This window comes from Scophthalmus maximus, chromosome 13 (assembly GCF_022379125.1).
Source record: "Scophthalmus maximus strain ysfricsl-2021 chromosome 13, ASM2237912v1, whole genome shotgun sequence".
Taxonomy (NCBI): domain Eukaryota; kingdom Metazoa; phylum Chordata; class Actinopteri; order Pleuronectiformes; family Scophthalmidae; genus Scophthalmus; species Scophthalmus maximus.
The window spans coordinates 7,185,046-7,202,500 of record NC_061527.1 but is presented as its reverse complement, the minus strand read 5'-3'; the positions used below and the strand labels follow the sequence as shown (position 1 = coordinate 7,202,500).

Genomic DNA, 17,455 nt, shown 5'->3' with positions numbered 1-17,455 from the left:
AAAGATCATGTTTTCAGGGAAATACAAGCTCGACCTGTTGTCGTACGCCTCGGTTGGGCGGCAGGGTGAGCGCCCCCACGGTGGCCTTCAGCTCCTTCTCAGTGGCGGCGGAGCTGCTGCGACCGCTGCTGGCGACTGGCCGGATCTGGATGTGGAACTTCTTGGGCTCGTCGTCGTCGAAATCGGAATCACTAGAGTAGAAGTTGTTGTCCTTCTCCTCAGAGCAGCGTACAGAGAGAGAGGAGCGGTCAAGGAGAACAAGCTTTAAAAATTAAAAAAAAAAACTGTGATGAGAAGTGATGTTGTTTGGCAAGTGTATGACAAGAAAGGAAAATTATATTGGTAAGTTGAAAGAGACAAACAAATGGTTTAAATTAAATTAGACCTTCTGTGAGAAAAATTACAAACCAGCAAGCGTTAGAGTTTTATTACCTCTGCTCAGTGGTGAATATTACTATTTGAACAAACGCTGCGACTCCAGTGAAGAGGAGAGGAAGTAATTTGATTCACTGTGTGATTGAAAACAGAAAAAATTGAAAGAACGAGGCAGCAGAGGCGAGGGGCTGCCAAACAGCCAAATCGCCACTTCCTGTCGCACCGTCACCCCCCAACGAAAGTCACCTTGCGTTCCTCTTTTCTTCGAACTCCACTCTCTGCTGCATGTGGATGTGTTGTTTCACATTTTGTGTGTTTCTGCTTGGGGGTTTATTGCGAGATTCAGAAAGACGGAGGGATGATGAATGTGTGCCGTGTATCCACAGCAGCCGGGGGCTCGATGGGGGGATGACAAAGGGGAAGGAAGAGTTGCTTTCTCACCATCTGTCAGAACTGATACTTGGATCAGGGGGTGAAGAGTCCGGACATGAAGTGTCAGGTTATCTCATGCTGCTGGACGACAGGCGGTTCAGTTCAGCTGGATTTCACCTCGTCTTACATTTAGATAACAGGGATTAATGTCTTTATAATGGTCTGGCTCTAGTTAATGAGGACATGAATGCAGCCGATTGGGCGAACACATCGGTCAAACCTCCGTCTCTCACCTCCGACCTTCTCATTACGCCTCATTTAAAACATCTTGGTCGACAGTTGGGGGTCTTACTGGTAGCTTCAGGCGGTTTAACTTGGTGCCTCTGTCATGTGAGCTAGTCAAGTCCCTGTCACATTTCAGAAATCAAGTCTAGTTTTTAAGAATCTGAAACATGTAGAAAGTGATACATGTTGAGTCTGAGGAAGGCTCCAGTTGTCTTCGTTTTTGGTTTTTGGTTTTTACAGTTGCTGAATCATTTTTATTCAACAGATGGTGTGTTCCAGTACAGATGTAGTCACAGTTCAGTTTATCTATTAAAAATCAACAGAAAAAACAATCAGATCCAAATTTAATTTGTCAGTAAAAGTGCCAATATTTGCTGATTACAGCTTCAGAAAAGGAAAGAGATGCTCACTTTTCTCTATTTCATATAACTGACTCTGAATCCATTGAGTTTTTGACTGCTGGTCAGACTTCAGTTGTACTTTAAATTTAGTAAAGTATACATTTAAATTTTCCAATACACCCCATCGCACCCTCCTCCCCGAACAAGGCCACCATGGAAAACAAAAAAAGAAAAACTAAAATAGGTAAACAACCCTTAAAACAAAAGATGAATGGCAACGAACACAATGACTAAAAGAGAGGGGGTAGAAAGAAAGAAAAAATACATAAAATAACATAAAAAAATAAAAAGACAAAATCAAATGAATAGGTCACTATCTTAGTTATTCCTATTCTCTAGGAAAGACGAGAGAAAGGAGGAAAATGAAGAAGAACAGTGGATTATAAGGCAGTACTGTCAGCCTCAGGGGGGATAGTGAGGTTCTCAATTACCTCCAGAAGGGGGAATCCAGGTCTTACGGAAAGTTTTTGAAGATCCTTTAGTAAAGTATTTTTGTGACAAATTAAATTAAATCAAACCGATTCCAGACTGAGCGTGTGTGAGCAGAAAAAAGGATATCATTGTGGGTGCTGTCGGCCCGGATGACAAATCCTTCGTCATCTACTTCCAGGGGTGAATTCTATGGGAATGGGAACACACGCACACACACAAGTAAGAAGTTAAAGCTGATGTTAGTTGACCACAGGAAAGAACATTTTTTTCAAAACAATAGATTTCAACACTTTCTAATATCTTACTTATTTACAGACAGCAATAGTACAACCTATCAGACTTTGTCAGGAGTAGAGGACAGATTCAATCGTGGACACATTTCCATCTTTGCCTCTCGTGTTTACACAGACCACATACGATGGTGTGAGTCCTTGACCAACCGCGACAAGTCTCGTACACAAAACATGTTATTTACCAACAGGTCAAATGAAGCCGCTTGTGATACAGTTGGATTTAAATCCTGTCATAACGCCAGACTGTGTTTGGCTGCAGCCACATAACAGAACTTTTATTTTAAACCAAAAATAATGCAGAAAAGAAACGTTTACATTTTACATTAAAAAATATATATTTTTCTATTGTTCTATATATTTGGTTGTTTTTCTAGTTATTTATAATAATTTTTATTTAACTGTAAAATATAAAGCCTCAACTTAATTTCTTTGTCATAAGGGTTTGATAACCCTTTAATATTGTAATATTTACCTCACTATGTAAAGTGCCTTGAGACAATGTATGTTGTGATATGGCGCTATACAAATTGAATTGAATTGAATTGAATAACGACCTCTTAGGACCAACATTTTATTTTCTACATATATAAGTAGGCCGATTTATTGGTATTGGAAATGTTTTGCTCCCTAATATTGGTATCAGCCTCTGCTCAATAACCACTACTATAATGTTCTATCTAAAGGTGATGTAATAGTTTCAGTGCATGAATTTGTCTTATGCAACAAGCTCTAAAGTGACGTCTGCTAACATTACTTGTGCCTGACACACTGGTCAGAAACTTGATGCTCTTCAAAGCGTGTGATCTGCTGTTTACTCTCTGCTTCCACATTTGTCTGTGAGATGGTTTTCTGGCAGCGTCTGAAGCCCTTTCACACACAAACACACAAAGCACTTGCATCTCATGCCACTTATCCACAGGTCGAAACGCACGCACGCACGCACGCACGCCAGACGCACGCACACACACACACACACACACGCACGCACACACTATATCTCTTTCATTTAGTCACACACTTCCTGTCTGGCTGCCAGATTATCTCCAGAACCTCTTCTCAGAAGTACAGGAATAAACCTGGGAAACCCCACACCTTCAGTCACTTCAACGTCAGACACCTTCTTTCCACAAACACACACAGCCAAAGTGTTTTGGTAGAAAATGATGTCAGATACTCACCGCTGTCTCAGTCACCGCTGAATCCCTGCAAATATAAAACAACACAGAGATGTATTTTTTCTTCACTATTCAACAGTAATTCCGACTGAAGCCAGGAGCAAAGAAAGGCGACCAAGATTCAGTTTCAGAGGATCTGTGGCCTATTTCATGAAAGAGAAATTAATTTTTTTTTTTTTTCAGGTCAGTCAAGAAACTTTGTGCTACCGGTGTATCCAGGACAGATGATGTTTGGCCAAGTGAGGGTTAACCCCAGAGCTAAATAGAGCTGATGGGGGACGTGTGTGTGTGTGTGTGTGTGTGTGTGTGTGTGTGTGTGTGTGTGTATGTGGTGTGTGCGTGCGTGCGTGTGCGCGCGTATACACTCACGTAGAGTCTGGCTCCTTGTCCCTCTTGCCTAAGCCGGGGATCCTGAAGGTTTTTGCTCGACCCTTCTTTCCACCTTCAGGTGCCAATGCCGTCATGTACTCCTCAAAACCTGCAAGAGCTGCAGACGACAGGAAGTTTGATGAAAACAAGAAACATCCATGACACACACACACACACTCACACACACACACAAGTTCACACAGTACAGTACCCATGTATTTTGTCTCTATGGAATATTCTGCCTCCACGATGCTGTTATCAGTGTGGGTGTCTCCATATTAAGCTGCTGAAGTTGTGTGTTTATTCTTTTATTTCCCCGCTACTGTAAACTAGTCAGATTTCATCCTGGTGAGCTCACGGTACCTGGCCTGTCTTTGCCAGTGCCCTTCTGCTCTGCAAATTTCTGAATGAGGTTATCGATGCCAATGTTTTCCACATTCTGCTTGAATTCCTCGTGTACCTGCGGCAGAGAAGAACAGAGTGATTCATCGGTCATTCATAAAGCGTGCAATACAGAGGTCTTATGAAAATTGTGTTATTTATTATCAAGGCTTAAACTTTTGATGGTTAAATGTTTTTTTGGGGAGGAGAATTTCTGCTTTTAGGTCCCAAAGTGGTAGTATCAAAACACATGATATGGCAGATGACTAATATATATATTAAAAAGTCACAATAAACTATGTGTTTTAAATAATTTCTGTCTACCCTCGGTAGCTTTGGTGGTTGCTAAATGTAACTTAACCGGATTTTATGCTGGTCACAAATATCAGAAATTCGTCTCTGCTTTAACTGAAAGACTAAAACATCAATATTGTCAAAGATGAATCGTGACTTAGAAAATGTCAGTTCTACTCACAGGTTCCAAATAATAACATGAAATATTCTTATGAAAGTAAGATATACAAAAGAAAGTTTTCGGAAAATTGATATCCTTATAGAGGAAGTGTTTTCTTCTAGTTAAGCAGAGCTGGTTAATCAAAGCAGGATTCAGTGAGGACATACCTGCCCCACCTGGACGTGGGTGTCTTCTATGGAGTGGGAGTAACCTTTGATCAGCTGTTTCATCTGCCGCAGGTGAGCCTCCTCGATTTCCTGAAACCTCTACTCACACAAACATGCACACAACAACGTACAAGAAAATAAAACATGTTAAGCTTTCAAAACTGTGCTGTTAAGAGGTTAATTTCACATCTAAATAAACACTAGTCTCTCAACTTTTAAGAAAATTAAATCCTCTCAAAAACGACTTCACATCTTTAAAGCTGCACTTTAAAACACAGCTGCACCTTTGAGTTGCTGAAAATATGAATTTAGGTAAAATGGGTTTCACCAAATATTTTTTTTTTCTTGTTCAGTATTAGTCTCGGCCTTTTAATACATAAAAGGGGTTAAAAAACAAGAATCAGCAGTTCTGTCTCTGCATAATGGGAACCAGAATATAATGAAATAGATATTTGAAACTCCACTTAAATGCAAAAGAGTGAAAATAGCCTTTGAATGAGGTCTGAGGATCTACACTCAGCTCCAAAGAGGCACTCAGCCAGCAGAGGAGGCAGTGCGTTGTCAGGGTGTTAAAACCGGTGATAATGTGAGAGGATTTACCATTTAAGTTTGATCCCGGTCTTTATTCAGACAGCAGCAAATTAGATGCCGTCTGTTTCAGGGGAATAGTCTTGATGTATTGGCTTTGGCTTCGGTTGAAGAAGTGAGCTTGTGAGCAGAGTTTTGCCAGCTGCTTTTCTCCAATTAGCCGGGGCCGAGAGAGGAAACATAAAACACTCTGTTCTCCTCTCCAGTGCAGAGCACTTCACTCTCACCTGACCCACGGCCACCGCTACAAGTTTTACTGCAAACTCTTATACATCTGGATAAGTGGATGTGGAATAATTGAAACCCTTTTCTTGAAACTCCTTTAAACTGTTGAAAAGTATCTTATTAGGGTGTGTTTCAACACCCTAATAAGGTGTTTCTCACCTCATTCTGTCGGTGAGAAAAAGAAGCTCTTGTTCAATGTAGAACGTTAAGTGACTGTAAGGAGGAAATTTACAAAGTAATAATAAACAAACCAACCTAACTTGGTTGTGTGTGTGTGTGTGTGTGCCTGTTTAATGTAGCTTGTTAGTGCTGATGTGATCATTGTCAATTAAATCTAAAACATCTGCTGATTGTAACCTGTAACAATCAGGAATATCTGATGATATTAAACTGTAATAATCTAAAACCTCTGCCGATTGTAAACTGTAATATTCTAGAACATCTGCTGATACTGTAAACTGTAACAGTGCTGCTCATGATGTGATCTCATAATTTAGCTGTATAAGCTCTAAATTTATGTAAATCTTTTAGTAACCATGGTAACATGTATGCACATGGGAGATGTCCCCTCCAGCCAATCAAAAGCAATGAAAACACTGTTGTTGTTGTTTCTTTTTTTTCAATTTTATATCACTGTAAAATTAACATCTTTGATGATCTTCCTTGTTTTTTCCTTCATTCTTTTGATCCATTTTCACCCCAGATCGTAATTATGACCACACCTTCCCCTTCAAAGCTATTTCAAGAGAAAATTGTCACAAGGATTTCTGCCATTGATTTGAATTTAAAATACAGACATGCTCGTTCGGGATTGTTGAAAATGTCCATGGAAACAGCAGCAGTAACCATGGATGTGTGGAGGCAGTGATTAAAGGTAACGAGCCGGGTGTAGGATGTGCTGATGGGTTTTTAAGGAGTCAGGGGCTGGGGTTTCCATTTTTTGGGGGAAGGCGTAATGTGGGATAATGAATAAAAGGATTTCTTGCGTGGTGAGAGGTTACAAACAAGGTGAGTCAAAGAGATTAAGCCCAAGAGGAAAGGAAATACATAAAAACACCACATCAGAGGTGGAAGAGAGAGAGATAAAGAAGTGGCCCTGGGCCAAACTGGAGTCGGAACTGACCTGGGCTGACTCGCTCATCTTCTGCTCAAACTCTCCTCCCACGCGGTTGTACTTCTCGATGCTCAACGCAAATGACTCAGCCGCTTTCTTAGACTTCAGCTCTGCCTAGTGGGAGAGAAAAGGAAAACCATGGCCTTTAGGTACTAGCTCTCATTCACAAAACTTTAATTTAAAAACAACGAATACCTCAGTGAGGGAGTGAAGTGTGTGGATTCATAAGAGCAGAGGTTAAAAAATGAAATGTTTCTCTGCCTCAGACAAAGCAAATCCATATTTTGCTGGTTCAAACGCACCAGGTAAAAATCCTTCTCTGTTTCTTGAGTAGAGAGAAATATTTCAGTAAAACTTCACTGTTACAGTCAATGGAAAACTCTTGTCAAATGTGAAGTGAAGGCAGAAAAGAAACACTGCTTTGCTTGATGTCACTATATAGATACTGTTGATGAGAAAAATGAACAGACACTCCCCTTCAGCTGTAGAAATCAGAAATCCCTGCAAAACCTATGTTGAACAGAGAGAGAAAATAGCAGCAAACCTTTTCCAGTTCCTTCTGTGGACCTCCGTCCTTCCTGAGCCGGTCCAGCTCCAGACACTTGCTGTGATAACCCTCCTTCGACTTCTGAAGGTGACCACTGTGAACCTGCAGCGCCTGCACCGCCTCCACTGTCCCCACCATCTCCTCCTTTGTCTGGGTTACACACAGACGCGCACGCACACACAGTACAGATCATCATTGTTCTTGATACTTAAAGGGCAACTGCAGTAATTAGAATGAAGGGAGACAACACTAATCGGATTTTCGTTGAGATAAATTAGATCAGGATGACAAGAGGCTCGATGCAGGTCAAGTAATGACAAAATATACAAGTCTATGTTCACACAGACACACATATGAGACTGCGTTCTGTCAGGACAGGGGTTAAAGAATTCCTCCTCATCCAGGACACGTACCTTGCGGTGTATTTTGACCTGCTCGTCCCCGTACTTGCTGATGTCCCGGATGAGATCGTTCATCTTTCTCATCAGCTCCAGGTGGCAGAGGGCCAGTTTGTCTGAAGACACCCTGAATACATCCCACATGGGAGCAAAGGTCCTGGGAAAATGCAAACTACTACTTACTACATTTACAAGACAAGGGTTGTTGACCAATACATCGATAATTACATTAAAGTACACCTTTCAGGGGTATAAATTCTACTGTAATATGCTGAACGGGATGAAGAGGGGTTAGAAGGTCCTGTGTCCTGTGTTGACGTGGCAGTACTCACCCCTGTGGACTCCCATTGATGGCCATCTTTGACAGTTTGCTCATTGATTTGGAGTAGGTCTCCTCAATGGCAGCCCTGTAAGAACACACGCAGACATATTAAGATCAGCAAAATAAATCGTAAGCCAGACGGAAACCTGCAAAACCTGGATATAGATATTTTAAAGGTGACATATTATGCTTTTTCCCATTTTCTATAGTGTATTACAGTATATAGTTTTTTTGTGTGTTTATGTTAAAGTTCTGCAGTTAAAAAGCCGAAAGGAGATTCAGGACAAACAATTATCAGCATTATCGAATAATCTGCAGGCTATTTTTTTCTTCTATTTATTGTTCAGTCTATGAAGTTATAGAAAAGAAAAGGCCCATCATAACCTCCCACATGGATTCCCTTAAATTTTTTTATTTTAACTGACCTATTGTCCAAAACTAAAAAAAAAAAGATTACTCTCATATATGATTTAAAAAAAAAAGATAAATATTTGAGAAGCTTGAACCAGCTCATTTGTATTTTTCTTTCTTGATAATTGAAATAACTCTTTGCAAAACAAAAGCAGTGGCCGATTTTTGATTGACTCATTGCTGCAGCTCTAACCATTACTTTTATTTTGTCAAATAACATTTTTTTGGGATGAAATTTAAATGAATAATTCATCAAGAGGAGAGGCTACACATTTAAAGTGTATCCGGTAAAATGTCTCTTTACTGTACATGTACATGTATCTGTGTAGGTCAGAAAATAAAAGCTTCTTTCTGTTTGTTTCTCTGCTAAAGAATAAGCTGCCAATAACACAACAAGAAGACTGATGTTGGGTGAATCCTTTAAAAAGTAAATTCCTCTAAACGGCATTTGGACTGGTAAACGCAATGTACTCCAGCACCACTTCCTCGCAACACTAGTGCCTCTTCTAATAGCCTCATTCATTTTATTCTCCATTTAGAGCTTAATTTGGTCCAAATGCTGAACATCCACCAGCACCGCAGACATGCGGCATAATAAATTCATTTTCATCCGTGTTGGGTAAATGTTGCAATAAGCCACATTTACATGATGAATGGACTCGTTTCTATGAGGCTGGACATGCAACTTTAATAAGCAATCCCAGACCCCGAAGATAAAGAAAGAATGAGCATTGATCCAGAAACCCTGAGGGTGAACAGAAAGAACATTGTGCTGCTGAGGACGAAGAGCCAAAAACAAAATGGCACAAACTTACTGTTTAACTTTGAGGATTCGTTTTATTCATGTTTTGTGCTATTTCACTGAATAAAATTGCCTATTTGTCTACATCTAAAGGTGATGAAAGAGTAAACACACTGACTCCAAACCACAGATATATTCAAAGTGTTGCTTTTTCATCTTTTTTTTAAAAAGATACTTGCATGATGACTCCCAAACACAAATGTATTACTTAAAGGTTTACACTGGCAGACGATGCTTTGAGCATCATTCAGTTTTTTGCCAGGTCAAAAAGGCTAAAGCTATATATTTCTGTCTTTAACAACATTTTCATGCAAGTTTTCTTGAATTTTGTTTTTCCAAAAGACCTACAATCAAGTGTGATGCATGTTATGCTCTCTATATCCCTCTCTGTATAAAGGTTTTCTATTTACTGAAAATAGTAACAAATTACAAAAATTACAATTTACTACTTAATTTAGTTTTGTTAGGCCAAAGGTGACGTCTTCAAAAAATAACTTGTTCTCTCTGACCAACAGTTGACAAGGCCAAGAAAAGAAGCAAATTCTCAAAATTAAGAAGCTTGAAATTTGAAGTAATTAATTTCTGTCCAATTAATAGTATTTTTTTTCAATACAGCATTTAAACGATTGATAAATGAATGAATTGAGCCTTTAGCACTAGTCGAAGCCTGATGTCTACTGTGTCCCTGCCAGTACCAGGGCAAGTGCAGAGAAGTATAAAAATGTAATAACTGAGAAACCTTGATGTTGTGGTTTGAAGATTGTTACAGTAACTTAACTGACCAATTCATATGGTCTCTTACATCAAAATGACCTTTCAGGAAAGTGGAGCGAGAGAGAGACGTAGAAAAATATATCAACACAATTGCCTTTTTCTCTGTGCCGTGGGATCACACACTATTTTACCCACGGTGCAGCATATTTCATTTCCTGGCTGCTGGTTTTTTTGTCTGCTGCCGTCTGAACAGATAACTAAATTTCCCCCTGCGAGGAATGTGCACCGGCGCTGTGAATCAATGTCGGGATTATATCACTGGCCTGACAGTGTGCGCTGTGTGTGTGTTAACTTCAGCTGTCGGAGGACAAACTCCTGTGGGAACAGCATTACTCCACACAATTTACTCACTAATTAGAAAACTATGCACATTGAGACAGTTTTAATTGGGCAATTGACGACCCCCTTAGCTACTGGTGATAAGCCTGTCAGGCTTTCAGGTCTCACTCAGCACAGATGCAGTTCACAAGAGTTAAAACTCTTTATTATTTGTCCTTAAATATGCGATTGATCGCTACACATGATATTGTGCTAAAAGCCTGGGGCTAAAGCCTTATGTCTCAGGCAAAAGTCATCTTCCTCACCACTTGATGGTCCATGTCGAGGTCGTAGTTTTCGTGCATTGGTGTCGAGATAGTTATGAGAAGGAAAATCGTTATCATAACTAGATACATATACGAAATATCTTGGATAATGGCATGTCCATGTTGCACTGGTAAAGTAATTTGGAACTTGCTGAGTAGTGATCGTGGCGCGGAGCTGCGGTAGTGAGGTCCTGCTGACACCGTCAGCTGTCAATCATGATGGTTCACACTGTTTTCATAGTATCAAATAACTAATTAAAACTTTTTATCCACTTTATCACAAACATGAACACTTGAACTTACATCAGTGTGATAAGAACAACCTAAAATGACAGAAACTCTGTTTTTTTGCCAAACAAGGAGGTGGCGGGGTTTATGACCTATCAGGGCCCAATAGAGATGTTTTGGGCGATGTCATGTCTGTCTTTATGGACAGTCACTGGTCTTATGTCGAAGTATGTTCCCCACTTTTCAAATTGTTTTCATTTTTTTCCCCCCACAAAAATGTTTCACTCAAAGGATGGATCCGGTCAGACTTTGACAGAAAAAGTGGGACAAGACTGCACAGTGGATGTACTAGCTGTGAATGGTATTTGTTTTTATCTGCAAACCCACAACCTAATGTAACCTGGTCAGTTAACTATGTGCTCCTTGACTTTGTAGGTAACTCTTGGTTAGTACTGTAGGTATACAGGTCATGCCAATAATTGCAGTTTTACCCTGAATTTATTTTTATGAACTTGCAGAGAACCGCAATGCCCATGTTCACAGCTTCAACATGTGTAACTGAGGCAATGGAACAGAGGATTTAAAGTTGAAATACCTTTGTACTTCTAGAGGTTCAGGGATAGTCAACCTATTCAGGCCTGTGTGTGAGTGTGTTTGACAGAGAGTTACACGTCAAAAGGTAGCACAGGAGTGAGGACGGGTGTCAGAGGTCAAAGCGGAGCGAGGCGACTGAAGAAGTCTTGACTAAGAAAGACTTGTTAAACTGCCCGCACAATGCTGACAGGAGAACGGCGTAAGTCACGAACACCCCTGACACAGCAACAGAAATTATACGTTCATAATTTCACCGAACCTCGGCACAATCTCTCATCTTTCTTCACCGAGTGCGAGTAAAGAATTTGTCCAAATCCAGCCCCATCACTACAAACACCTCCCACACACATATTCACAAATACACAAGAACCTTACCTCTCACGGACAAACTCAGCCAGCTCCTTGGTTGCCAGCTGGCCATGCTTCATGTTGTGGTAGAGCACGTCAAAGCCGGCATTCTTCTCCCCCTGCCAGGTACAAATGAAACACACGCAAACAGACACACACACACACACACACACCGTCTGTTAGCACCCCAACGAGAACAGCTAACCGACGTGATAAAGTTAAAGATAGAGATGTCAGTTGATGCTTTCTGGGTTTGGCGTTACCGGCATCACTCTTGTTTTGGGTTTAAGTAATATCACATCTTGCCTCTGGTAAAAGGTATCACTGTCTGGCTCACTATTAGTCACATAAGGAAGGTTGAACAAACACTTAAGGCTTTGATGACAAATCAGTGGAAAACATATTGGATACACTAGAAGTGACCTACAGGCAGCAGATAAAATCTGTGTGAAGCCACTACCTCAGTGTTGCTGTTTCACATCTAAACACAGTGAAACAAGGAGCAAAAAAGACAAAAGTTTTGGATGTTGTTTCCGTCTTTCTCTGTGCTTTTCTTGAATTTAAGGGGTTATTAAGTGTGTTGAGAGGAGAGATAGATTTCCATGTATACCACTTGTGCAGGTTTCCCTGCCTCTGCTGCTACGTGAAAAAAAGCAGTACACTGGCAAAATTAGCACAAAAAAGACCTAGACCCTTAGTTTGATAAACAAGTCAAAATTAGGAATGTATAGAATTAAACCAAATCTCAATAAAGCTGCTTCATCGGGGCTGTGTGAGTTTATTTTGATCCCATTTGATTTGATTGACCCTTAAGAAAAGTTATTATTGGCTTATAGTCAGGTAGAAGCTGGTTTACTGGATATTTTCAGGACCTAGTTTTAAATGTTTGCAAAGGTTTTTTTTCGGTGTTGAATAGGTAGTCGTATTAATTCAGTGTCATCACAATTGCTTGGTAACTTTGAGTGTCTGATGTAGAAACATCAACTGACACTGTCTAAATGTCAGTTTGGTAACCGGCAAACAATATCACAGAGCCAGACACTAATTATTTATTTGTTGCGTGTGTGTGTGTGTGTGTGTGTGTGTGTGTGTGTGTGTGTGTGTGTGTGTGTGTGTGTGTGTGCTTCTGCACTCTGGAGCATGTCTCACTGTTTGCTCACTTGTTGAGCGTGAAAACCGCAGGGCCAACATGACAGGGTATCATTCAACTGTGAGAGTTCCACGGAGTAGGGGTGTTGTGGAGAGGAGAGTTGCCTACTGCAGCACCACCAATCACCCATCACTGTCATAATTACACAATCCTACACCCGTCTTAGCATAAGTCTCAATCATCCGAAAGAGTGCTAGAAAGTGGCATCATTTCTTAAAAATAAATAGGCTACGTGGTGTCTTGCGTCTCATTACATTTTTCAGTCAACAGCCGGCCCGTCTGTACAGACAGAGACACAGACAGCTGCCTCTCGGTCAGGGCCTAAAAATACCATGTCGCAGGAGAACAGACCAGTTCCCAGGTACCAGGGGAATGGCTGGAATGCCAAGGAAGGGTCACACGCACACGCACACGCACGCACACACACACACACACACACACACACACACACACACACACGCACAGTGAGAATATAATGCAGAGACAGATTGGAGAGGCAATCTAAGCACTCGACCTCCAGGCAAAACAGCTGCTTTGAGAGGTTGATGATAGAAGCTTCTTTTCCTGAGCCTTTTCTCATAAGAAAAAAATAAAGCTCCCAAACCATTATTGGCAAGAGAGAAAAAGACAAGCTTATGACAGTATTTGTCCCAATAAAAAGACCTAGCCTTCCTTTGGTCCAAGGAGTTTTATTGAGAGTGTTCATCCGATGTGCAGATTAAAAAGCGCTGTCAGTTCACACAATGCCTAAAACAACACGGGACATTTCTGATGGAAGCTGTAGTGGCTCCTCCTGTGGATTATCTGGATATTGTTTCTGATGTTGGGAGCTCCAAAGTTAAAATTCTACTCACGTCAAACATATCTGGGTGATAGCATAAATTTAATTTATATTAATTGACTGCAAATCAAAAACTTCAAAAGATTCCCCCTCAAAAAAAGAAATAGCACCATCAACATTTGCCATTGAGGTGTGACATTTGAAAAAAATATATAGGCAAATGTTTCATCATCCTGAACTAAAACTGTGCCTGTGTGACATTTATTTAAAGTTGACAGAAACAGAACGATTGTTAGACATAACCACACTGGATACAGCAGGAAACACCCAATATCAACCAAGTTCAATCCTATCCCTGTTCCATCCTACTTCTTTCCCCTTCTTAACCATGAATAGGGTTATGTACTATTACAAAATAGTTGAGTGCTCTGACATGAGCTTTTTATAAACAGTGGAGGGGTCTTCAGCCGGCTGCATAAATAGTGCTGTTTATTGGCAGGTGGAGGTCTGCTCTATTCAAAAACGAGACCATTACTCTCTCTAGGTTTTGTCCTTTTCTTGCAGTTGGCAGACGCCTTTTGTTGAAACTCTACCCTCGCCAAAGAAAGACGAGCTGCCAGTCTAAGCCTGCACACACTCACACACACTCACACACCTGCCTCTCCACAACACCTGTCTGTCCACCACTGCTAACAGACCTGCACGTTGGCCGTATGCAAACAGAGCATGTGCACAGTTAATTATGGTTCTCAAATGGTTTCATAAACAGTTTTTGACAATAAGAGTAAGTAAGAAGACTATACTATTCTAATATTTGAAAAAAAGCAAATATGAGCACCCCCGTAATGTTAAGGGTCAAAGCATTTCAACTATTTAGCGTATCACATTTACTTTTGTCAACCCTTTAATGTTTACTTATGACTCTATAACTTGAACATGAAGTTGTTTCTAATCGACCCCTAACCTCTGTCGTTGTCGCCCTCTCTTCAACAGTAACAGTTTGCTGACTTTTGTGGTCTTGTGGCTTTTAACACACTGGTTGTGAAAGACTCTGGGCTCTATTTTAACGACCACGGTCTGAAAGCGCACAGCGTCAGTGTATTTAGGGCACATATAATTTGCCAAAAAAACAACAGTGAAATACTGCACCACTGACTGCAAAACACATTGTGTTGATCAAAAGCACAATCGCTGTCTGCCGCTTCAGTGCGTCTGACTGACCACACCTCATTTTATGACCAACACGTCCATGGGCGCTCACGTGAAATGTGCACTTTGCAGAGTGTGACCACACTGACTTTCTTCACTGTGACTCCCACTGAACTACACTGATGCGTGTTTAAGTGAGCAGGTTCTTGATTGACAAAGCTGAACGCGAGCTGGCACTTTGTAAATGCTGAGTGAATGGCAAGGAATCTGACATTAACATGAGAGCTGCAAACCCACACACAGTCGTCGTCTTCAAGTGTCTTTAAGTGCCATTATGTTTTCCTTGTAGTGAGTGAAAATTCTTCACGTCTGATGTATGCAAACCCCCTTCTACTCTTCCTCAACTGATTTCTTTTTCATCAATTAAGTTGACCGTTTTGGTCACGCACGATGGAGCGCATTACCATGACAATGAGCGGGATGACGGGAGAGAAGAAGAGAGGGGGGGGGGGGGGGATGGGTGTGGAGATGAGGTGTAGAATCTGTATGTGGACAACTTTCTCATGAAGACTCAGACTTCTGAAGGCGTCTATGAGGTGGGGGGCTCAAATTTCATAAAGGGGGGGATGGTGAGCAGCAGCCAAATTCAAATGCCAGCATTGGTTTGTTAAGATGTTAGGATCCAGAGTTAAAGCCTCCCTTGTTCAAACCAGTCAATATTATGGTGGTCAGGACCATTTAACTTTATGGTGTTTAAGAATAGTTGTGCCGAGTCTCACGCTCAGGGAGCATTCCCACTTCCTCGAAAGCAACAAACAAACTACAACACACACAAGCACACATTTCAAAGAGTTCCCAACCCAAAACACTTACACATGCAAATCCAAGACGCCAGTACTAAGCTCTTTAAGAAAAACTTATTAGCAGGGGTCAACATCTAGGTTCAGCCAAGGGTCACTTCTTTCACCACTGTTCACTGGTAAAACAAAACAAGACTGTGCAGAGACTCAGATCTGCATGTTTTGAATTTTACTAAAGTTAAGTTTTACTAATTTGTTGGAATATCTGGTCTTAATTGTGTTTGTAGATGAAATAGATTTAGATTAACAGAACTGTTTGGTTGAGGTTTAGACTTGGAAGTGCCTGATAAACCATCATAAATTGTCAAGTGATGTCAGATGCAGATGACTCAGTAATTACTTTGTCTCAGACAAACTAGTTTCATTCATGGCATGTTGCTCTATTTTACCGTTTCATTATTTAGTTCAGTGTTCCATTATTTTGAAAGTGAAAAACATAATCATTATTATTTTACCGACTTATATTAGCTACAGTAATTAGCTGTGAAGCAAATGGATTATGGAAACAATTTGAATGAGGAACAGACAGAGAAGAACTTAAAGACGCTTCCTCTTTCTTTTAACGGACAGTTTTCCACATCGATGATTGTTTCACAAGTGTCTGTGTGTGACTCTGCGTGTTTTACAGTATGTATCTCCAGAGTTCGGTGTACGTAACTGCTCTCATTTGATTCCAGTTAGACACTTCGTCAGACTTCCCCTCAGGCTTGTATGTGACTAATTAGAAACGATGAGGGAACCTGGACAGAAAGATCACAGACTGACAGAGGGAGTCACGGAGATGAGGCCACAAGTGATCTCATCTGGTATCTCATGAACAGGACCCCAAAACTTTTATCCACAAAAAAAAGTAGGGAAACAAAAGTGTCTCATTTATGCCTAAGCATCTAACCAACATCAAAACTTAATTTGCGGCCAGGCACAAATGGGCAGAGGCTGAATATTAGACGACTGCCAGCTGACTGACAACCCCTCCTAAAGCTGGATCGATGAGTGTGCTACTCATGTAAAGCTGTTGGTCTTCTTCGATGATTTTCAAATGTGAGAAATATAATGGGTGTTTAGAAACAGCATATTTCTCCCCAAATATCCCCCAAATTCCATTTTTAATAAATGGGACTATTGAAGTGAAATTGGAGCGTTCAAAAAGAACAGGCTGGAATAGAAAACTTGACTTCTTCTTTTGTTCTGCGTTAGGCAAAGGCGTGATCCCGACACGTGTCGGACAAGCAGAAGCGTATCAAAGACAAATTATTACACACGTTGCATAACTCTTCTCTAACATCCTGAGGGAATATACGCACTAAAGAAGACCCATGTGACCCGTGTGTGCACCAGCTGACAGGAGCATTGAGCTTGGGTGACAATCAGTCATTGTTGTGGCAATGAGACGACGCTTTGACACTCCAATAATGCAGAGATTATTTGCGTCATCAGTATAGATGATGCAAATCATCACCGCATTATGATGAGAAGTTTATTTAGAACAGCTTTCAAGCCGCTTTCTTCCAGACTTCTCTTTTTCATTGCTGAAATGTCAACATAAACAAGAGCAGGAAAGCGTGGCAGTCTCATACTGTCTGGCTCTGGCTCATCCAATACACTTACTCGATCCTCTGACAACGTCTAGAGCGGAGCCTTTAGTTCTGGCTATTGGTCAAATCTGCCTTCACGGTCTGTCTGAGAGGATCTGATGTCTGAGGACATTCCTGCAGTGTAATACAGCCCCTCAGCCCGAATGAAGCCAGGACACTGAGAAGAAGAACATGGCAGAACCGACCAGAACAGAAGAAAAAGTGTACTGTAACTACCAGACTGTCGCATCCTGTACATTGTAAATGCAACAACAATCTGAATCTAGTGTTGAGTAAAGTAT

At 40.8% G+C, this 17,455-nt stretch overlaps 1 protein-coding gene across 2 annotated transcripts in view; it reads right to left on the bottom strand.

The window, feature by feature from the left end:
• Window positions 1–17,455, bottom strand: part of fcho1 (FCH and mu domain containing endocytic adaptor 1) — a 44,094-nt gene that overhangs the window by 11,420 nt on the left and 15,219 nt on the right. For both annotated transcript variants that reach the window (XR_004795634.2, XM_035647568.2), the window contains exons 3-13: window positions 11,667–11,758; window positions 7,909–7,983; window positions 7,592–7,733; window positions 7,176–7,328; window positions 6,641–6,745; window positions 4,705–4,803; window positions 4,066–4,162; window positions 3,703–3,820; window positions 3,337–3,361; window positions 1,992–2,052; window positions 35–228 (exon numbers count right to left, since the gene is read on the bottom strand). Coding sequence is in view for 1 of the 2 variants with exons in the window: in XM_035647568.2 (XP_035503461.2) it covers window positions 35–228; window positions 1,992–2,052; window positions 3,337–3,361; window positions 3,703–3,820; window positions 4,066–4,162; window positions 4,705–4,803; window positions 6,641–6,745; window positions 7,176–7,328; window positions 7,592–7,733; window positions 7,909–7,983; window positions 11,667–11,758 (1,161 nt within the window). In the remaining variant the exon portion in view is untranslated. The remainder of the gene's footprint in view (window positions 1–34; window positions 229–1,991; window positions 2,053–3,336; window positions 3,362–3,702; window positions 3,821–4,065; window positions 4,163–4,704; window positions 4,804–6,640; window positions 6,746–7,175; window positions 7,329–7,591; window positions 7,734–7,908; window positions 7,984–11,666; window positions 11,759–17,455) is intronic.